This window comes from Camelus ferus, chromosome 5, assembly GCF_009834535.1.
Source record: "Camelus ferus isolate YT-003-E chromosome 5, BCGSAC_Cfer_1.0, whole genome shotgun sequence".
In the NCBI taxonomy this organism is placed as follows: Eukaryota; Metazoa; Chordata; class Mammalia; order Artiodactyla; family Camelidae; genus Camelus; species Camelus ferus.
The window spans coordinates 61,117,193-61,141,665 of NC_045700.1; the positions used below are offsets into that span (position 1 = coordinate 61,117,193).

A 24,473-nucleotide genomic window follows, 5' to 3' on the forward strand; every position below is an offset into this window, starting at 1 on the left:
CCCACTTTCTGGAGAGTTTTTTGTTTTTTTTAATCAAAATGGATGTTGAATCTTATCAAAATATTTTTCTGTGTCTATTGAGATAATCACATGGTTCTTATTCTTCATTTTTTTGTTTGTTTGTTTTTGGGGAGATTTTAAATTACTGACTCAATTTCAGTACTGGTAATTGATCTGTTCATACTTTTTAATTTCTTCCTGGTTAAATCCTAGAGACTATACCTTCCTAAGAATTTGTCCATTTGCTTATTTATCTTTAACCAGCAAAAGGGGAGAAATGCTGCTTGATCCATCTTAGACTGCAATATCCCTGAGTGGCTCTCCAATGTCTTCTTTTTCTTAAATCATATATATTAACTGATATAGCATGTTAATACCATTTTAACACTGTGTTGTTCAAAAGTATGCATTCACAGTCATGAATTATCAATTAATTTTATAAGAAAAAGTATTCATTATTTACATACATATTTCTAGTTTCTGCATTTATCATTCAGCTTTTTGAAACTCTGAGTTCAAAAGGACATGATAAAGGAAAAATAAAATGCATCTTTATGTTAAATGATAAAATGTGATAGAACCATAACTAAAATAGTAATAGTTAATGGAAAATGAACAGAAAGAGTCCACTAAAGACTGGACCCATTACAGAACACTTTGTAGAAGTTGTGAGATGTCCCTGGACTTCAAAATGGAGAAGGCTCTGGATGGACAAAGGAGAAGGTGAAGAGCATCCAAAGTGAGTAAAGAAACAGGGTAGAAATAAAGTCCAAGAGAAGGAGTAAGTATTTTGTATCCAGTTTCTTGGGTACTTTGGCTAGGACTAAGTGCTTGTGTTGGAGAAAGGGGGGTATGCCAAGATAAGAAAATTTATCTGGGTACAATTAGGAAGGGCCTCTAGTTCTCTAAAGAGAATTATTCATTTCTCTCTCTCTCCCCCACAAATAACAGATGGCAACGATAAATGGCAGTGTTTTAGGATAACAAATCAGCCAGGGCCGGACAATATGGACTTAAGAAAAGCAGGCATAAAAGTGAAGCGTTTTTTTTGGGGGGGGGCATAATCCATGAATGAGAACATGATGTTTTAACATAGCAACTAGAACATTATAGATGATGTGTATTTTTCAATGCCACAGATGTTGGGACTACAGAAGCAAACAGTATGGTTCCTAGTCCTACTATGCCAGAGTCCACAATCCAGCAGAGACGATGATTATTCTTTTTTTTTAAGCCTTTTGTGTGATGAATGCTGATAAGGAGATGTTAAGTGAAAAAGTATATCTTGGAAATTATCCTAATCTGGGAGGATCACGGATAGATGCCCTTAACAGTGACTCTGAAACTTAGTGATACAGACTGAATTTTGTGTCCTCCACAAATTCATATGTTGAAATCCTTATCCCTAATGTGACTGTATTTGGAGATGGGGCCTTTAGGGGGTTATTAGTTCATGAGATTGGAACCCTCATGAATGGAATTAGTGCCCTTATAAGAAAAGACAGTAGGGAGTTTGCTTCATCTTTGCTTTCCACCATGTGAGGATACAGCGAGAAGACAGCCAGGAAGTAGGCTCTCACCAGACATCCCATCTACTAGCACCTTGATTTGGACTTACCAGTCTCCAGACTGAGAAATAAATGTTTGTTGTTTAAGTCACTCAGTCTATGGCAATTTGTTACAGCAGAACTAAACTAAGATACTTAGCCCTGAAAACAGATTAAAAGTTAGCCATGTAAATGATGAGGGGAGAGAGAGTTCACTGAACGTTCCAAGCAGAAAAAATAGACTATGTAAAAGGCTTGAGGTGCTAGATAAACCTCATGATCAGACTTCTGTAATTTTCTATGATATCTAAGAGTATTTGAGAAGCAAAATGATTGAAAAGACTTAACTAGAGTTGAGCTGAGCAAACTTGACCTGAATTATCTTGCTCAGCATGTTTCTTCTTCTATAAACATTATAAAATGCATTAAAAAGTTGTCAGAATCAAAATAAATTGTACAAATGAAGTTTATTAAAATCGCTTTGAAGTCTGTTAACAGGCTCAGTGACACATGGCATGACATCAGATCACAAACCCCAATACTGACATTATGGGGAGGCAGAAAGATACATGATTCAGAAATGAATTCTAAGGTCTGTGGCATTATGACAAGAAACAAGGCCAGCCAATAACCATAACAAAGATCGTATTAGTATGGGAAAGGGCTATTTAGCATCGGAAGGAGAGGGAGGAGGGGAAAAGTAAACATTTTAATCAAATCCAATACATTGTTATTGATTTCTCCTTGCCAGACATACCTTATAGAATACTTATAATGCCTTTGACATTGAGATATTTGGCCAAAGTTACTGGATAAGTCAAGGTAAAAGCTCTGCCCCTGGCGTAATCTTTTGTATTTCATTTATGTGTGATTTATTCCCTTCTCCACAAGAAGGCTCTTTTTATTGATAAAATAAATGAAATTGAGAATCCTAAAGGGAATTTGAAGTCCACTCACACCAAACATGTTTGCAAAGTGTAAGTAGCAGCCAAGAAAAAGATGCAACTACATGAAGATTGTGAGTTTCTTCTCTCCCTTTTCTTTTCTTTTCTTTTTCTTTTTTGTTACAAAGTCAATACTAGTCAGATTTTCTGTTCTTTTACGTGTTATTCAATTAGTTATACCTGATGTTTCAAATTACTGAAAGCAATGTTCCTACACTTGAAATGCAGGGTTTTGTTATTCAAAAATTTTAATGTCATCTACTGCCATAAAGGCTGCACCTGCTTTTAGTTGGAAATGTTCACACAGTGTCAAGTCTGCAAAGGGTTTTTAAAGTAAACTCTCTACTAGGGAAATTGGTAGTATCTTATTTGCTTCATCAAAGTTAGGACAATTGTCAAAAATATCTTGATAAACGTTAAAGGTGTCTTATTTTGATAGACTCAGTATGGGTTTCCTACCAGGTTGAGCTATCACAGCTTCCCCAATGTTTTAAAATATTGTCCTGGTTAATATTTAATATAGCTACAGTAGGTCTTACTGAGTTTTGTATCAATCAAGGACATCAAGTACAGAGAAAAAATGCATTTATAGTAAGAATAAACTAAAATGAGAATAATTCCTAATGAATACACATCAGAGTCATTTTTATTTAGTGTCAAAATGATGGATAGGGAAGAAATTTAAGCTATAGATCCTGGTTCTTGCACATTTGGTTTTAATCTGGAGTCGGTATTTAGTATTCAGACCCCAAGAATGTTAGCACTCTAAGGACATCATTCTTCAGAACCCAGTCCCTCTTGTTTTAAATTTAAGACCCAGAATAGTCAAATAAAAAGTTTCAATGTTAAGAAAGCATGAGAACAAGAACTAGGGTCTACTCTTTAATCCATTGCAATCACTCTTCTGAATCCTTTTCACTGCGTTTACCAAAGACTTCTAGTTGTTAAATGTCATGGACATACTCACACCGTATCTTTTTACTTCATACCTTGGTGGTGCTGACGTTGTCACTTAGACGTCTTTCATGCATCTCTTTTTCTCCTGGCTTCCTCAGATCTGTTCTGTCCTAGCTCATCTCCTGCTCCCTGGCACTTCCCTCATGGACTCTAACCTTAAATCATTTCTTCTCTTGCCTTTGTACATTCTGCTCCAATTACTTCATATATTCCTAATCAACCCCTGCAATGTAGGGCTGCCATATAATTTATCACTCAAATTGGGATACTTTTTAGAGTAAAGAGGTGCTATTAATAGTTTTTTAAAGATAACAGGAATAAACTGGGACTTTCTGGGCAAACCCGGATGCATGGTCAATCCATTCATATTAAATGACAGGATGCAAAAATGGATTCAACTCTCCACCTCTTCCTGTATCCAAGCCCTTGATCCTGTTACTTTGTAGTGCCCACCCTCTCTCGCTCTGGGCTTTGGCCAACAGAATGAGAAGGAAATTATGTTATGTCCATTCAAGCCTAGTCCTCAAGACAACATGCACTAGTCTGTTGGTTCTCTTGCACAGCTGAGGTTTCCCAGTCCTTGTAACGGAGCTTCTTTGTGAGAACACACCCAACCTAGCCTGTGGGAGGGATGTGAGAAGCCTGCAGAAGATGAGGCATGTGGAAGATTTTGAAGGCACTCCAATGACACTACTAAAGCTGAGCCATGCAGCAGACTTGGCCTGAAAACAGATACCTGAAGGAGCCCAGCTGAAATCAGACCTTCCCAGATAAGCCCAATCTTTACTGATGACCTACAAAATTATGAGCTGAAGAAAAAATTCTTATATTAATAGTTAAACATATTTGGGCTGTTTTATTATGTGACATTATTGTGGCAGTAGATAGCCTAACACTAGCTCAAATCTCTCTCCTGAGATTCAGATTCATATACTAAATATCTTTACCTAAACGTCCTAAAGACATTTCAAACTAAATAAACCCAAAATAAGGTTATGAAAATTTCCAGAAGTGTATTCTTTATCTCAGAAGCCCAGTTTTTCAAGTTAAAAATCTGGGACCATATTAAATGTTCAATCTTTCCCAATTCCAATAGGAGAGCTATTCTTACTGTGTCCCTTATATATCTTTATAAGTCACTGCTTTTTCTATTACTATCACTGGGCCTTTCTTAATCAGGGCTCTAGCAAGAGACTTAAGCCCTAATGCCCTAATACATGCATTGAATGTACTACATTTATGGATCTCCCATACATCCAGAATTAAAGAATTGAGAAAGTATCACTCAAGTAATTTTCTGTATAGGGTTTAATTCCCTTGATGAATGCAAATTAAAAAAGATTGCTAGGCCTTGCTCAGTTTTCACCTGAACCATTGCAAATGATTTACCTGGTTTTTCTACCTTTAGCCCCACAATCTTCTAAGTTACGATTTGCTTTAGCCTTTGCCACTGTTGTTCATCTGTGAGAGATTTTTGTTTAAGAAAAGAAGATGATTATCTCTGACAGGGATGCTAACAAAGTTAAAACAATGGTACATGTACTATAGTCTCAATACCTTTATATTGCTTGCCCTGCTATTTATCAGTAATGACACCTAGGTAGGGAAACCTGCTGGGGTCATGTCACTATCTTTACGATGCCTGTTATCACTCCATGATTGTGCTGAGTATTGATAGAGTCTTTGAAGAGAGTTGAATATCAACCCAATAGCCGTGCCATGAGCCAGCCCACCCATTTGGATGTGGCCCTGGTGCACATTTACATCGAAGCACATTGTAGATCCAGAATGACAACTCTCAGCCTGAGGGCTTGACGTTGTCTTCCAAGGTGTTACACCTCTCAATTAGAATGCTTTCATACATGGTATAATGCCTCTCTGAGATGAGCACTGGAGCTTTACTGATATTTGCAAAGCAACAAAATTTTCTAAAATGTGCAGTAACTTGCCACGGTTACCTCTGTAATTTAATCAGGCCATCAATCAGCAAGGTTAGGTCATACAAGCTAATATTTCTTTACAGCTTAGATACAGTTGAATGATTTTTGGTTTAACTAGAGGCAAAATGTTAGTTCTTCATGACATTTAACAGTTCCTGGAGTCATTATTTTGACAGCATCTATTTGACCTGAGAAACTTCTTGCCTACGGAAATAGTCTTAGGGCAAAATTTGCTTATATAAAAACTCAAGAATGAAAATGACCTTAAAGGCCAATTTTAATCATCTATTAAAAATAAACACAGGCTTCTGAGTAAGATGATGACACAGACCCAAGCTTCTAACTTCCCCTACCCAGAGTTTGCAAGAATGACCAGGGAAAAATAAAAACAAAGAACAACATGCTCTAAGCAAACTAGGAAACTTGTCATCAAATGCCCAAGATCTCATGGAATGTCTGCTAAAGACACTACACACCAAATTGGTTGAAAGAATCCATAAAGGTCTTGTTTGTAGTTTTAAAAACAGCAGCATTAAGAAGTACTCAAAAAAAAAAAAAAAAAAAAGAAAAGAAAAGAAAAAAATGAAACAGTGCCATTTGCAGCAACATGGATAGAATTTAGAGATTATCATACTAAGTGAAGTTAAGTCAGAGAAAGATAAATATATGGTATCACTTATATATTGAATCTAAAAAAAGATACAAATGAACTTATTTACAGAACAGAAACAGACTCACAGACATGCCAAACAAATTTATGGTTACCAAAGGGGAAAGTGGGGGTGCAGGAATAAATTAGGAATTTTGGATTAACAGATACAAACTACTATACATAAAATAGATAAATCACAAGGACCTACTGTATAGCATAGGGAACTATATTCAGTATCTTGTAATAATATATAATGGACAAGAATCTGAAAAAGAATTATTTTTCAGATTCTTTTCCGTTATAGGTTACACACATGCACACATAGATATATATATACATATAAAACTTCACTGTACACCTGAACCATTATAAATTAACTGTACTTCTATTAAAAATATTTTTTTAAGTAAGAGCCTGGAAAATTCTACTAAAACCTCCTTAGAGAAGAGAGAGGGGTTTGTGGGAATGGTTGTCATAATATGCAGAAGGTCAATGCAGCGAAGAGTGTTTTTCTGGAACAAGCGTCTAAAGGATAAGCAGAACACCCAGCGGGAGCTCCCTCTAGATTTGAATGGGTCACAAAACCTCAGAAGCCGGAATTCCTTTTGGAAAAAGGACTAAGAGCAGCAGAAAACTCATGAAGCCCTAAGGTTTCTTTTTGGAAAGGCCACATCAAATAATTGGAAACTCAACACACAGACCAGTTTTCAATTGAGTTATTTCTTCAACTTTTTTTTTTTTCTTAAACCAGAAGATCTTTGAAATGATGCTAAAAGTCAGAAGAAGGGGACAATTTTAACGAATCTGAGAAAATAGCTCTCTCTGAAATCCATTCACTAACAAAGAAAGGAAAAATCGTTAGAAAACTGCTGCATCCTATTTCCAAAATGTCCAAGACAACTTAGCATCAAACAACTTAGCATCTATAAAGTTAGATAGAGTAGTGGTGAGGTAGGAAAAAATCTGAAATGAAGATCACTTAATGCATTCGGGGACAGGGGCATTTGTAAAAATGGGATATAAGAATGATAAACCACACTCAGGAAAGGAATTCAAAACTATAAATAATTACTATATATGTTGTAGGCGTATTTTAAGATTAATCTATCAATTCCTTGTGTTCCAATGTTTTCCGCTAATTGGATAAAGTACAGCTTGTGGCTCACTTATCCACAAGGGTTTTATAAGAGACAGGCCATGGACAGCGTCTTAGGTTGGTCAAGTAAGGCGAGTGTCACAGGCTCCTGAACGTCCACCAGCAGCTGGCTGAAGACCCAGGGAACTCGGGGCGGCTGTACCAAGAACACCCTCTCCAAGCTATCTCATTTGTATTACCCAAGCTGAAAAAAAATGTGGGTGTGAACTACTGCAGTCTGTCAAGCTTGCTGAGCATGAATCTGTGAACTAAATATATTATTTATGTAAAAACTGAGTATTTTTCTGCCATGCAGTGAAACAGATTCAAATCAAATCTTGAAGTCTGGTAAAAACAACAGGACTTCATACGACAGCTCTATGGAAGTGAAATAAGCTATTTTAACATGAGTCCAATTAGAGCTCTTTAAGGGTGGGCCCTGACACTGGCAGTGGCAGGTGGCAGACATGGATGTGAACTGGAGACCTGGAGAAAGAAGAGGAGAGCAGAGGCTGCTTCCTAGCTCTTCTGCAGGGGAAGACAGAGAGCAACCCTAAATGGGGTTACGTGTGTGGTACTTAGTTGTTTACAGACATTAAAAGAACTATAACTACATGTCTCTTCCAAAGAATGAGGGAAAGCATAATTACCTAATGAAAATCTGCAATGGAGCTAAAAACATAAATACGTTATTTTATATATGGTTATTAGATAAGTAAAAAATAATCATTTTAACTTTGCATCTAACTAAGAGAAGGACAAAGCGATGAATTAAATGAAGACAAAAACAGATGACAGACTTGGCAATAATATTGTAATAACTTTGCATGGTGACAATTACTAGACTTACTATGAGAATCAGTTTGTAATGTCTATAAATGTCAAATTACTATATTGTACATCTGAGACTAGTAAGATATTGTAGGTCAACTGTACTTCAATTTTAAAATAAGAAAAAAAAAACACAAGGGCATAAAAGTCAGATTGCTGTACTTCTTAGCTAGGTTACACAAGATCACCTAACTGGCATATGTTTATCATGTGTATGTTTGACAGTATGTCCTGTGGGAGCCCATGATTGGGTTAACAAATTGTAACAGATCCCAGCCGCTTATCTCCTTAAAGAAGATGTGCTCAGTAACTGCCTTGAGGTTTTAGCAGTGACCCAGGCCCCTGGCTATAAACGCTGGGCGTGCCTGCTGTTAGTCTTCTATCCCCAAAACAGCCTTGGGCTGGAATGGTGAACAACTTATAAAAAGCTGCAGACTCAGAGGTGAGAAGGCTGGTTAGCCAGTGACGGGTAAGATCCCCTGAGGGGGGCAACCTAAGACAGGCACAGCCGCCTGAGTCCAAGTTGTTAAGCAGCCCATTCTCATATGTTCAGCCCTGATAAGCTGAAAGGCTCAACAGAAACATGATTCACCAAAAAGGGCCTTCTGACCTTGAGCCAAACACCAACAATAAACAAAGCCTTTGTACTCATGTGATCCCACCCTGTCCTTCCCTAAATTCCTGCATTTCTCCTTTGACTGTACTCAATAAACATGGGAGATTTGAGAGGCTCGGGGAGTTGGCTCCCATTTCCCTCTCACTCTCTTGACTTTTTTCCACAAAGTCTTGAGTAATTCATTCCATCTCGGTGGGACTTCTGACGAACCCACAATGTCCCATTAATCTTTAAAGAATGACTAATACTTCAGAATTTTGAGATGACACAGTAAAATTCAGACTACCATTAGAGCTTGTTAAATAATTCATAATATCTATTAAAGATCATTGAAACCCCCCGACACATACACAGTCACACATGCACACACGCACACCCAGAGATGACAGATTTGAGAAATCAAACATATGTTTAAGAGTAATGCCAGAAAAAGAGAACAAAAAGATGAATCAGAAAAATTAATTATTTTAATAATATGAATAAAAATGCCTTGATTATTATAAATGCACAATATCCAAGATATGGAAGCAAACTAAATGTCCATCAACAGAGGAATGGATAAACAAGATGTGCTATACATAGCACAGAGAGGGAAATTTGTAGCTATAAACAGTACACTAGAAATATAAAGATCACAAACATAACCTAACTTTTTACATTAAGAAAGGAGAATAAGAGAAAATTAAATCCAAAGCAAGACAAAGGAATGAAGTCATAAATATTATGGTGGAAAAAATGAAATAAGAATTGTAAAAGTATATAGAAAACCTATAATGAAAGATGGTTCTTTTCAAAGAACCATGAAATTGACAACCTGTTAGCTAGATAGATCAATAAAAAAGAGAGAAGACTCAAATTATTAAAGTCAAGAATAAAACAGGGACATCACTACCAAATTTACATGATTAAAAAGGGATGATATAGGAAATTATGAACAACATGGCAATAAACATGGCAATAAATTAGATAATCTGATGAAATGAACAAACTCCTCAAATTGAATTAGTAATCAAAACCATTCCACAAAGAAAAGGCCAGAATCAGATGGCTTCACAGATGAAGTTTGTCAAATGTTTAAAGAATTAACACTAATCTTTACAAATTCTTTGAAAAAAATACAAGAGGGAAACTTCCTAACTCATTCAATGAAACAAGTATTGCTCTGATTCCCAAACCAGACAAAGACAACAGAAGAAAACTATAACCTATATCTCTTATGATTATACATGTACATATTCCCCAACAAAAAACTAGCAAATTGAATCCAGCAACATATTAAAAGGGTTTTCAAAAAGGCAAGAAACAACAAGTGTTGGAGAGGATGTAGAAAAAAAGAAACCTCATACACTTTCAGTGGTGTAAGTGCGTGCAGCCATTATGGAAAACAGCATGGAGATTCCTCAAAATATTAAGAAAAGAAGTATCACAGGATCCAGCTTTTCTACTTCTGAGTATTTATCTGAAGAATATGAAAACATTAATTCAGAAAGATATATGCACCCTGTATTCACTGCAGCATTATTTACAATAACCAAGATATGGAAACAACCTAAGGGCGCACTGACAGATGAATGGGTAAAGATGTGGTATAGACATGGAATGGAACATTTCTCAGCCATAAAAACAGTGAAATCTTACCATTTGTGACAACATGGATGGACCATCAGGGTATTGCGCTAAGTGAAATAAGTCAGATGGAGAAATATCACATAATTTCACTCATATGTAGAATATTAACCAAACAAATAAACAAACAAAACCAAACATACAGATACAGAAGATAGAGTAGGGTTACCAGAGGCGGAGAGGCGTAAAGGGGTCAACTCTCTGGTGACAAATCAAAACTAAACCTTTAGTGGTGAGCGAACTGTAGTATATACAGAAGTTGAAATATAATTTGTACACATGAAACTCATCAAATATTGTAAGCCAATGCTTTAAAAAAAAAAGGGGGGGGTTATAACCATGACCAATTAATATTTATTCCAGGATGCAAAGTTGGTTCAACACACAAAAATCAATCAATGTAAAATATTATATGGATAGAATACAGGGTGAAGACTGCAGAATCATTTTAATAGTTGCAAAAAAATGAAATGCAGCACCTCTCATGATGAAAACACTCAACAAACTGGGAATAGAAGAGAAATTTCTCAATGTGATAAATATATCTATAAAAATTTCACAGCTAAAATACTTAATGATGTAAGATGGAAAACTATCCTCCTAATATTGGAAATAAGTTGAACTTTTGGTTTTATGTTTATGAAAAATAAAATGATTAACCATGCTTCTATTTTTTTTAATAGCTAAACAATATGCTTGCCAAGGAGCTTTCCTACTATAGTTTTAGGCACTATATAAATACAGGAATAGTGAGCTTGTACAGCGAAGAGAGAGTATGAGGGATTTTGTAGAGGCCCATTTATTCACAAGTCATCAATCAGCTTATAAGGGTAGAAGTTATGTTTAACAAGATGCTGTCAACTCTGTTTCTGCCTCAGGCAGTGAAATCAGGAAAAAAATGCAGCACTGTGAAATTGTTTAAACCACTAATCCCAACTACTTTCATTTCACAGAGATATTTAGGAAGATACATGCTGTTTCACATAATAAGCTGTGGTCATACAAAAGAAAATGCAACCTAAAGCATTAGAGAACTGGACATTATATTTACCTTCAAAACTATGTTACTGGCATTGAGCATTCCCTGAGATAGCAGTGTAGTATGTGTTTTATTGATCTATTAATATGAACCTGGAGATTAACATGCAACTCTGTTTCAGTTGCCCAAAGCTAGTCTAATTAAACCAAAAATAACAATACATACTCATGGATATAGCAGGTCAAACACTATGTGCTTTACGTTCCTCAAAAACAACAAAAATATTATATTTAAAAAATATTTTAAATATTAAAAAGTATTTTAAATAATAAGTATTTTTTAAAGTAATTATTTTAGTGTTTCTGGCCAACTTCTTTTTTCTTCTAAAAGCTAAAAGCAAAGGAAATATGCAAAATTCCTTTGCTCTTCTGTAAAAACAAAATATAATGAACCTATTGGTACAATTTTTTAAAGAAAAATATTTCCAGGGCTAAGAACAGATAAATAACATACATATTTTTGCATTTATTATATTCATCTTTCAGCTTATAAATGTTTTTATGTTTAACTTGACAAGAAATTCAGACATGATCTTCTAATGTTTCATGGTTCAATAGCATTCTTCACATTCTAGGTCAGTGTAACCCAGACATCACCATATACTCTTCCCTTCTTATCCTACTGTGCCTTAAGGCTACCAGTTTTATAAAAGTTTTTGAGGTATCTCTAAGTTCACAACATATCTACCGATCAATACAAAATAATGATAGGTAATATTTATTGAGCATCTATGTGCCAGGCAATAGAATTTGTGTTTTTCATATATGATAGCATTTAACTTTCGTAATTAACCTACAAATAGGTATCATTATTATACCCATTTTGCAGATAAGAAAACTGATAGGACTAGCAAAGGTGAAGCTGGGATAGTAACATGAAACTCTGCTTCCAAGTATTAGCAGTTTAGAGCATGCTGTCTAGCTTGCACTGGATTATGCTTAAGGTTCCTGCTCTTTCGTATTGTACATTTTGCTCTTTCAACAGTGCAATGGCAGAGACAATGCCCATCCTCTGTGTCGCCCCACCCCTTCATCATTTTAGGAACTGACGAATCACGTCGGACAGCTACTTCATCAGTCTACCCAGGAAATGCAAAGGGCGCTTTGCCTTACCAATGTATGATCGCCATCTAGCGGTAAATAGGTAATAATAGCTGGTTTTACAGTGATCAGTTACCTGTATCATTCCCCTAAAGTGTCTTGATACACAAATTCTACTAAGGAACTTAAAAACTTAAGATACAAACAAAACCAATTCTACTATAAATAATAGATGGTATTGATTAGTTGTGGGTAGAGTGCTATTTTGAACACAATACAGCCTTTGGGAGTCTGACCCTTTCATAGTAAGTTTTAAATTGCTTTCAGTTTGCATAGTCTATATAATATTTGTACAGTGTTTATAGTTTAAAGCTTTCCATATATATTTTGTTTTCTGAGTTATAAACATGTTAGAAAATGTCAGTGTCAAAATATTTTAATAAAAGATAATCATCATTAAGGAAAAGAAAAAAACAAAAACTATGGTTAATATTTATTGAGAAAAAACATCAACTGGAGAAGTAACAAGGCTTGCATAGAAGCTTGGACAAAGAGACCTTGCTCTTATTTTGATTTTAGGTTTTTTAGGTATTTTTGCCTATTTGTTTTTACATTCCCCACTTTGCCCTATTACTTGTAAGTACCCCTTCTGCATTGACTCATCTAACTCCATGGCATCCAAGTTCTACATTCACCTGCCAGAACTTCTTTGTTCCCAGCTGTTCCAAAATCCACTCTCCTTGTCAATTCCAACACATGGGGCTTAACAACATTTGCAAACATATGTATCTTAAATATAGGTATTAGATTTTTATCCAACCATTTTAAAGTAACTTTCAATGTCTAATTATTAATATAATTTATAATACTGATGTCCTCATAGTTGGATCATTTATATATTCCACACTTCAAGTACAAATCTTATTTGGTCATTGTATATTGCTTTTTTTAAACATACAAGTGAATTCCATTTTTTGCAATCTATTTAAAAGTTCTACATCTATATTTATGAAATGGGCCTATAGTTGTGGGGCTACTATACTTGCTCAATTTAGAATGATGTTTATGCTATATTTGTGAACCCACTAATAAAATTTCAGTTTTATTTTTCTTGTCTTCAGAAAATTCAATGAACCTAAAATTAACTGATTCTCTTTTTTAAAAAAAGAAACTTTTTAAAACTCAGTCATAAAACTGCAGAAGATTAGAACGAAAAGCAGAACTCCTAAACTCAGTTTGTTCCAACCTTTCGTCTATTCTGGGTTTCTGTTCCATATTGATTCAGTATTGGTATTGCTTATTTCTAGAGAAATGTATTATTTTATCAAAAATTCCAAATATATATACAATTTAGTCTCTGTATATGTGGCTTTAACTCTTTCCAAATCGCCTAGGTTTACATTTTTGTTTCCTAATTTATTTTTCCAGCAGTTTTTTGAGGTATCTACTTATTTTACTATAGTTCTTTGGTTTATTATTTTTTCTTAAAAATTTTTTTTGGATTAGTATAAATTTATTTTTTATTCTAATTCATTAATTTCTTTCTATTTATTCATTCTTGTTTTTTCTGTATTTTATTGACCACTTGTACCTTTTAATTTGAACCCATAATTCACTTTTTCAAATTAATAGCAAAGCATTTAATGGTATGGATTTTACTCTGAAGACGGTTCTAGTTACAGCTCCTAAGTTTGATAAGTAGTGCATTTGTCATTGTTTACCAACTAGGTAATAACAGCTTACAGTTCTTTGACCCAACAATCATTTATTTACTTTTCAATAATTCAAATTTTATTATATTTTAGTTATTATTTGTTATTTTCTTTTACTATTACAATACTGCTCACAAATTTTAGTTTGTATATTTATTATTCTGAATAATCCATTTATACTAAATTTTTGGTGTTAGATTTACATATTTTTAAAAACCCAACAATGAATGATTTCAAAGAATTTATATTCTATCTTCATAAAGTATAAAATTCAATATATACTACTAAATACACTTACTATTTTATTAATTTCTCTAGTTCCATTGTAATTTTGTTTGACAGATTGAAAATTGATATACTTCGAAGTTTTTGACTCTGATGACTGTGGTTTTGTCAGAATCGTCCTGTATTCATAAGATCTTTTATTTTATATATTTCAACATCATATCATCAAGCCTCAAGTCATAATTAGTTGCCCTCTCAGTTTAATTTTTATCTGTCAGCCCTCTTTTGTCTGATATTAATATTATTATGCCTATTATTTTTGTTGTTTATATATTGAAGATGTCTGTTACAACAAGGGAAACAGGACAACTAAGACTGATTTGGGTCAGTCAGAGTTTATCAGTGTCATATCAAGTAGGTTTGACCCCTGAAAGAAATCTGGGTTGTGTCATTGTAGTGGGAGAGACAGTGGCTCAAATGTCACAGTAATCAGGAATTCATCCAACTGGAAGTTACAGAAAACACTCAACTAAGAACAGTTGCAATTAAAAAAAATAAAGAAAATGCATGAGTTTACTTTTCTATGTGAAGAGCAGAGGAATTAGGCAGGCGTCATGGTATAATGTGTCTACTCTGGACCTCTTCCAAGGGAGCAGAATTGAGCTGATCTCATAGGTGGGCTCTGAGGAAGCCTGGGACTGCACTCATTAATCAAAGATCCAACTACATATTAAACTGTCATATTTGAATCAAATTTATTCTATGTTTGAGTTTTAATTACAGATGAGTATACAGATGAGAAAATATTATCTTTAACAATGAATTATTTTTTACCGACCAGGTTACTTCAGCCAAAATAAAAATCCAATATCACAAACTTAAATTTCAGAGAGCATGCATTTTGACTTTTAAGAAATAAATATTATATATGTATATATAATATGCATATTATATTATATTATATGCATATAGTCTTCAGTGATTTACATACATCAAGTATAAAATATTTGAGGCCTGAAATATAAACTCCTTCAGAATTGATCTGAATCCCAAATAAAAAAGAAGTTTTTGGTTTTTTTCTAATGATCATGTATTATTTTTCATTATTTCTTCAAAAAGAACATTTGCTATTCTGTATCTCTCACTTAAAACCCTTATGGCTAAATGTATTGTCTCCTATTATTTTTAATCCCGTACACTTGAAAAAAGCAGTGTGGTGGCATTTTACTACAATTCTGCCAAAGAAAGTACTGAACGTAAATGCATACTGTGAGTGAATCATGATGTATTTCATCTCATTTTAATTTCAGTAATTGAGTGGGAAAACAGGAAGATGTATTAAAAGGACAGTGCGCTGGTCAAACACTAATGAGAAAATCTCAGTCACTGGCTGTCATGGTGACGAGGCATTATGCAACTCTGATTAGTATGCCCAGCAGCTACAGAAATGAGAGGCTATACTTCTAATTGTGCTGTCTCTGCTCGCAAGATGGGCTTTATGCTCCTGAGAGGTGAGAGGTGGTGTAGATCTGTTTATCCATTTACCAGATACGGAAAGCACTATATGTTCAAAAATTAAATTCAAACACCCAGCACTAAAGGTAAAATTATACTTTGAAAAGATTTTCAAAAATTAAAATAAAAAAAAATAGCTCAATCTTCTCATTAACACAAATTTCTGAACAATTTAGTTTATTTTTATTCTGATCTAATTTTATTGACATTTATACCAAGGATAAGACAAAGATAGTTTAAAAAAATTTCATGAAAACATGAAAATAAATCAATAAACTTCTCCTAAGAACAAAATTTCTTGGTGGAATGGTTGAGAAGTTTGCACTAAGAACTATGAGCCTCCCTGAGTAATAACAGAGACTGTTAGAAAGAACTAAATGCAGGGGTGTTTACAAGTGTCAGGTATAACGATAAATAAAAGATGATAGTTGGGATTGGGGTAGGAGTTGACCACAACCTAACTGTGGGCAGAGCTTCCTGCCACCAGAATAATGTATACGTGTCTCTCTTTCTGTGCCCTTGTTCTCTAGGTATAAAAATTCAGTGAATCCTGCCAATTGCAGGGCTCAATGCCTTCAGTTTTACTTTGTTCTCTTTAATATCTTGAGTATCACTGAATTATTTTTTAAAAAATGATGACTGGTTTCTGATCCTTTTTGGCAGATAATTTAATTCTCCAAGGAAAACATGCAAGATTAACAGAGGGAAAGTAAATACTGGCACACATTACTGACTCGAAGTCCATATGCCTTGTCAGAGCGTGTGAGCACAAGCACTTATAATGCTTGTCCTGAGAAGCTTATGACTCTTTTGAAATGCATCCGCTTGTGGACTAAGTTTTACATGTACCAAATATCAAAAGCAACCAATTTAAAGTCAATATAACCCAAAGCCAAAGGAGCATTTATCTACACGTTTTGAAATTCAGTGGAAGAGATGGGACTGCAGAGAGAAAAGTAGCATCAGAGCCAGCAAAGCACAAAGTTGCAAGTTTCATTTATATAAAATGAGTAATTCCTAGAGATCTACTGTACAGCACAGAGCCTACAGCTAACAATACTTATGGAATACTTAAAAATTTGCTAAGAGGGTAGATCTTATGTTAAATGTTTTTATAATGATAATAATAATAAAAGTGGGTGGGAGCAAACTTTTGGAGATGATAGATATGTGTATGATATAGATTGTAGTGATGGTTTCAAGAGTGTATACTTGTCTCAGAACTTTATCAGGTTGTAGACATTAAATATGTAGTTATTCATACTTCAATAAGGTGGTGTAAGAACAACAACAACAACAGCAAAAAAAAAAAGCCAGCAGAATGCAGACGCAGCATAAACAAATGCATTCCTGGAAAGATTAGGCTGGCTCTGGGAGCTGTGTGTACTGACCTGGGATGGAAGCAGCAGTCTGAGAGCCAGTCGGTGTGGCCCAGTCCTGTGAGGAGCACGTTGCCTCTGGGGAGCCCCACCACCTTCCAGACGCGGTCCTCCCCACAGGAGACTAGGATGTCTTTGTGGGGGTGCACGACAATGCTGCACAGGGAAAGAGAAGGAGAAGTAGTTATGGGGAGATAGCAGTGAATGGTTTCATGCTGCAAATAAATGAGATGGCAAGGATTATTCATTTCAGCCAGGCGGGGCAGCTCACATACAGGGCTGGCCCAGAAGGCAGAAACACCAGGTTCCATGTCCTGGCTACAGCTCTAACTTTTCACCATCAGTGATTGCCATAAATCTAATTATCTTCACTGGATCTCAGATTCCTCATATGAAAAATGGGATGGTTGATTTAGGTGAATGCTCATGTCTAATTCTGAGCTGTAAACAGTAACTCAAGTTTTCATTTTAAGAAGAAAAAGTTATGCCAGTGATAATTTGGTGTTAGGATATTTGGACCAGTAGCCATGACTTTCTACAAATTCAAACTTCTTTTCAGACTACAGTGTATCTTAAATCAGGCCTTATCCAGGAAAAGATCATGAATCATAACCACATTATCATAGATCCATAATAAATTATATAAATGAAACATTAACTCCACGGCTCACTATCTACACAAAGCAAAGGAGCTCAAACTCTGCACTAATACGGCACTTAAATTGGCTTCAGTCAATGCACAGTACACAAATTACAGTAAGAATTCAGGATGCATAAGGCAATTCCCACTCTCTAAAGGCATAGAGGGAAATGAGAAAGAAGTATATAAAATTAATGGTTAACATATGAAGCAGTATTATTTGAACCAGCTATCACTATGGCTCTTGAAATACTGGAGCTAAACCATTCTAAAATCAAGAATCTATAAGGTTAATGGCTGATATTTTATCTATGGCAATGCTTTAATCTTATTTATATAAAGTTTTCATCTATGCTTTACAATGTGATGGGAACGAATGTGCCCAGTGTTAAGCACCTATTAAAATATGAGCCTAAATATTAGCAACAAATTGTTCAATTTCAACATAGCCAACTCAAATCAAAGAGACAATGCATTTACTTGCATATACAGTGAAATGAAACAAATAGTGACCTAAAAAATAAAAATCACACATTAATTTCTCTCACAGTCCATTCTATGAACATCATTGTTCCCTTCTTCTGCAATATAGCCTTTGGGAAATCAATTTCCCAGAGAAATCATGGTCTTTGTCCATGGGTAACTCTAAGGCTTACATGACAGCAAAACTTTTCTCCTTATGGATCACTTCCAGTGATTCCATTAAACTTCAAAATTTTGAGCTGAAAAATCATGTCATTCTATTAGACCCATCCATACAGATTTGCAAATCTGTTGAAAACATTCAACTCATGGGCGGGAACCACTTTGAGCAGACCTCTCCTAGTGAAACAGTGTTTCCCTTTTCTCTGACACCTTGCTGCTCAAAATAAACAGGGTAGAAGGGAAGTTATTCATTTTGTAATTCATCACAATGTTGGTTTGTGACTTTCAGAAAGCCAATTCAGGAAAGGAATTTATTACAGCTCAAACTGGGAAGAGGATACATTTATAGAACTAATTAGAAGAAAAATATGATGAGAGGTTAAAAAAAAAGAATGTCAGATTGAAATGAATTCTATATTCAAACACACATAAGGCAAACCAGATCCTTGAAGCTACTGAGTATGATGTACGTTGGCTCACAGCTTTCCTGGCAGACACATGCACACTTGACTAGATGATAAATTACCCTCTTCAGGTGAAGATAACTAAATTATTGATATTTTTACGAACTTTGAAAGATAAGTTTCCAAAATGACTTTTGCGAGGGGAGCTATTTGTAGAAGTTAAGGAAAATACAAACACAAACCGACTGGTGGTCAGTTTTAGAAGCATTTTTCCAGACTCTTCTGATTCCTTCCACTTTGGGGCCCCCTCCACCCCACCTGCAACCTCTACTTCGACTTCACGTGGCCTGATCCCACCAGTCACACTCTCTGGTTTCTTTGGGTATACATTCTTTCTCTAACACTGACTCTTTTTTTAAATACATCTTATCTACATATGACTTTTTTTCCTAATCATTTTGGACCCAATTTCAGTCAAACACTGATCTATTCTTTAAAGAGTACAATTTACTTCATCCATGAAAGGGTCTTGAAGTGACCAAAAATATTTCCAGCATGTACAGAGGGGAACTTAATGCTTTCATAACAATCAATTAATAACTACTTATTAAATAAGTCATGGAGTGAGTGTACCAGCCAAGACTGGGTCATGGTGATAAAGATTCCCAATCAAAAGATGCAGAGCTTGATTCAGGTAATTTCCTGTGGGAGATGAACAAGATGGCAAACACAGGTTTAGGGCCACAGATCTGAAATATTTCTGCAGATACAGAGGTTTAGTGAAGTTTAGAGCTATTATCAACTCCACAATGAGGCACGGGTGTCTGAAACCCTCCTCACCGGATCATCATTTAACAATGATAATATCTACCATTGCTTGAAAACTTAATGTGCACCAGAATTTGCACCTAAATGCTTAACTCTCATAGCAAGTAGAATGAAAGCTCACGAGGGCAGGGATTTATGTCTGTCTGTTTGCTGTATACTTGCTGTGTACTCAGCCCCAACAGAGGCTGGCACATATTAGCTACTCAGTAGATACTTCTCAAATGTCTGACTGAGGGACTGACTTTGGTACAATTAGTTTTGTTATTTTATGACTAAGTAAACAGAGGTTGAGATATTACATAAATTGTTCAAGTTTGATAATAGATGAAGGCTGCCTTTGAATCCAGGATGGTTTGATTTTGAGGCTCACGATTGTAGGTATTTTTACTTACTATCAGTCATTCGTAGTTTGTCATTTATATGTGTGTATTGTAAATATCAATAATTCTTATAATAGGGATTGGAGATATTATCATTCTCAGTAAATGTCTAAGTCATTTAGTCACCACTAAGCCCTGAGTTAAAGAACACATCTAGGAATTGTCAAGGTACATGTCAGAGCTGGGTAACCCCTGACCTAACAGTCTTAAAATAAGGGTTAGAGGACCTTACTCTTTATAATTAACATGCTCTGGTGCTATAAGAGAAACAAGGTGGGTAGCACCCCTCCTACATTCCTGTCTACAAAGACTTTTGTGCTGATGTACTATGTGTTGCACCTAATAAAATCTTTAATTTGTTCTCTTGTGCCAATATTATGAGCCTTGAACTGTACTCCAAGTTGTCAGAGGACATTAATATTTTTATTCACCTGTTTTCATACAGCACTCTTTAGAGAATAAATATTCTCTGTAAAGAATACATAAAGCATACATAAATGTAGAAGGATGCTTAACAAGCATCAATTTCATAGGCATTTAATTTATTGAGGATTTCCCAAGTTTACTCAGGCCTCAACATTTATCATTCTATTTATCTCTGAGTTGGTCTTTTGAAGAAGCTGAAAAATGGGGGAAATAACTAAAACTTTATAGGAATCAGTTCCTGATCTCAGAATTGCATACATTAACTCATTTAGTGGTCATAATACCCCTCTGAGTTAGGTCTACTGTTATTCCCATTTTGCAGATGGGGGAAATGGGAAGAACATGGTATTGCTGTCATAGGTTTTGAGAATTAAATAATGCACGTGAAGAACGCAGGGCAGTGCTAGACACATGATGAAAACTCAGTGAGCAGTGTCACAGCGCAGAGAGAGGGGGCTGAAGCCCGACTGTCCAGATGTGAACACTGGCCGAGAACTTACTAGCAAATCATACTGCTCAACCTCTACAGCATGAGGATCCTGATTTGTGGAAACGAGGGAATTCGAAAACTGATTCAAAAGGGTGTCGTGTTGTGAGGACAAGTTGGCACAGGTAAAGCCCCTGGAAAGACAGCTAAACATGGTCAGCTTTCCATAAATATTAGCTACTACTTTCATTCAACATTATTGCACTTGACTGTAACCTGGCCTTTCACGTAGTTACCTTTTATAATCCACACATACCTCTTTTAAAGATCACAGGTAGTAAATTTAGGATGTAAAATGTAATTATTTATAGAAAGATGATGTTTCTGTATGGCTTTGAGATACACCAGACGTTGCTAGGCTTTATTTGATGTTAAATCCTCTCACAAAAATGCAGCCCCTACACATGATACTTTCACAAATTATTCAAAGGAAGATTTGCGGTTGCCTCTTTCATAATATGGCTTTTAGGAATGCACTGAGGGAAACAGTGGACAGTGTGTACACACTGACTCCTTTCCCTGCCTTCATGTATACAGCTGGCATCAAGTAGTTGCCGGTTATCAGGGATGGCCTCTGAGGGGCCCTGGGCATGCCAAGCTAGTAACACAGTTCCTCTCTTCAAGCTCTGTCCACAAATAGGTATCCCTCTTATAACTAACCACAAAACTACTTTCATTCTCAAAGACGTCTTCCCGAAGTTCTAATTAATAAGAATAATGAGCTCTTACTTAATATCTTTCTGGCACCTGCCCTAAGTGCCACAAAGTCATTTTACTTTAAACTTTGAATATAACCTTTCTGCTTCCCTTTAACTTACTATTAATTATAATTGCAAGACTCGAAGACAAAGGCCCTGTCACCTCATTCCCAAGTTAATAAGCTTGTGACGAGAGTGAAAATAGTACAGGAAAACATCTTAAGAATTCAGAAAAAAAAAACTTGGGTGAATGCTAGCCCTGCTTCTTAATCAAGTCATGTCCTGATGAAGTATCCATAAAATGTTTTGTTAAACAATATACCAGGGATATTACATAAAATATTATGTTCTAGCAGAGATTTTTCTTTCTTTTATAATAGGACACATCCCTTATAACAGACCACATGATATACACTTTAAAAGCTCTCCTTGCTAATTGAAATTGTTCTTTGCAGTAGTGGCATTACACGAGGATATTTTGGAGGGAATATGCGTAGGTGTACGGTGAACACTATTAATTATCAGTAGAGTCGCTGACATAAGCACCACTGTTAGACTTTTCAAAGAGAAGAATATTAATCTAAAAAAAGATTGTCACGAGAAAGACTAATTAGATACCCCTGTCTTCACTGGGTTATTCAGCATTGTAAATGTTTCCTTCGCTTCAGTTCTTAGGCTCTAATTATTTCCAACACAGAAGATGAACAATGGATTGAAAAAGAATCAGTATCAATATGTGTGTCCATGAACAGTGGGTGACCACTTATCTACGCGTCCTTAACGACAGCACACACTCACACACTGCATATGCTTTTATCCAGCTTACCAGGACGAACACAGATAAAAGATTTGTCTGACTGTTGCCTAGCTAATAACTGCATCTTATATTTGGAAATGCATCAGGATTTACAAAGCACTCTAACATGCAACTTTTCTTCTTTATTTCAACAAATATGGATAAAGAGCCTATGATGCTGTATGCAGAACAGACAGGGGCATCACAGGGATCTTACGTGTGAATGTGAGGAAACACAATAGCAGTAACAAAGTGACTGAACGAAATAACCCAGCTGCAAGAAAAACATAACAAAGGGAAATGACAATAACTTGAAGGAAAAGTTATTTTCAGTGAGGTGGTTACTAGAGTCCTCATTGAAGACATGACATTCCAGCTGAGATCAGAATAGCAGGAAGAAAGAGGCATCTTTAGGACAATTTAGGGGCAGGCGGTTTTAGGCACAGGTAACTGTACATGCAAAAGGGCAAAAGAGCTGGTGTATTGAAAGGACAAAAGGAAGGTGAGGGTCACTGCAGAGAGTGACAAAGACTGGGGTCCAGGATGGATGAGGAGCAGGTGGAAGCCAAGGACTAGATCCTGCGGGGCCTCATAGGCTGAGAAAAGACTGAAATTTACCCTAACATCATCAAATGGTTTTAAGTAGGAGACTGATAATACAAATAATAATTATTTAAAAGATCTCCCAGTTCCTGTGTGGAAAATGAGAGCAAGAGAAGAAATCAAGACAACAGCTAGGGGTATACAGTGGTAAGTTAGTAATAATGACTTAAGATCCACTTAACATAACAGTTCCTCATTATTACGACAGATGTCACTTTAGTATATTAACATTTTTGCCATCATCTCCAGGGAAAGTCAATTCATAGTTCTTTTCACTAATAAAGAATATTAAATAATTAAGTATACTTTAAAAAGTCTTAAAGTAAAATGGATTAAAAGTCATAAAACAAATTAAAAGTATGTACAAAACAAATCAGAAATCTGCCAAAATAAGACAGCAGGTCTCATTCTTTTTTAGAAGTCAGTGAAGAAAATGTGAAAATATGAAATCTTAATACTTCCCTGGCACTTTAAGTTTAGAAATGTAATATTAGCTAAATAAATAAATAAAAATGTAATATTACAGATTGTATTCGTCAGGATCTGGAAAATGGTACCTTCCTTTCATTTTTGCTGAATAGGTGAGGCATTTTCACAGTTTATGGATTTATTAATGAATGCACCAGGGGGTAGTCAGAAAGGTTAACATTTCCACACAACTTTCTAAGAATCTGTTTTGTTATTATATTGGCACCAATTTATACGTTTAAACAGAAGCTTTAGTTAAATATCAAATATAATCACAAAGGTCAGTTAGCTACTCTTAATCAGACATTGAATTAAACCTAATTAAATTGACTATTTATAAATAAGGGCAATACCATCTTTGCTACCTCTTCTGTATACTAATATAAATGCTCCATTGAAATTTGTAGATTTGTATTTTTATAAGAAAAAATTCCCCCAATACGTATTCAAATGTAAAGATTTTCGACCAACATTCAACTCAAACATCATTTATCAAAAGTCAACATATATGTGAATATGCAGCCTAATAATCTTGCAAAATATACTCTCACCTCAACTGCACGGCTGGATATCTTTGTTTCATGGGGTGAGGGGAGCTTCCACATTGGTTAGTGCACAGTCAGGCCATTTCCCAATTATCTCCCAAAAGAAAATTCTTAAGATCTGGGACCAGTGGCCTTCGTGAAGTCATTTAAACTGATTATGTTTCTGTTTCTTCACCTTAAATAAATGTGATATCATATATACTGTCTCTTTCACTTTATTCTTGTTTCATTCTTATTTTTTTTATTAAATAAAACAAAACTTAGAAAAGGATATTCTTAAGCTAAATATAATTTCCATCTTTTCCAAAAGCTATTGTTCCAGGAGTTGCTCTAATATGTGGGGGAAAAAGCCATTTCAAAATATACAGAGTCAAGTAAAAAAAGAACTTTATAAA

At 35.2% G+C, this 24,473-nt stretch overlaps 1 protein-coding gene across 6 annotated transcripts in view; it reads right to left on the reverse strand.

The window, feature by feature from the left end:
- SPAG16 (sperm associated antigen 16) overlaps positions 1-24,473 on the reverse strand; it is a 779,129-nt gene that overhangs the window by 386,695 nt on the left and 367,961 nt on the right. For 5 of the 6 annotated variants that reach the window (XM_032479927.1, XM_032479930.1, XM_006184301.3 and 2 more), the window contains one exon: positions 17,171-17,314. The exons of the other annotated variant lie outside the window; for it this stretch is intronic. In XM_032479927.1, coding sequence (XP_032335818.1) covers positions 17,171-17,314 — 144 coding nt within the window. The remainder of the gene's footprint in view (positions 1-17,170; positions 17,315-24,473) is intronic. 6 annotated transcript variants of the gene reach the window in all.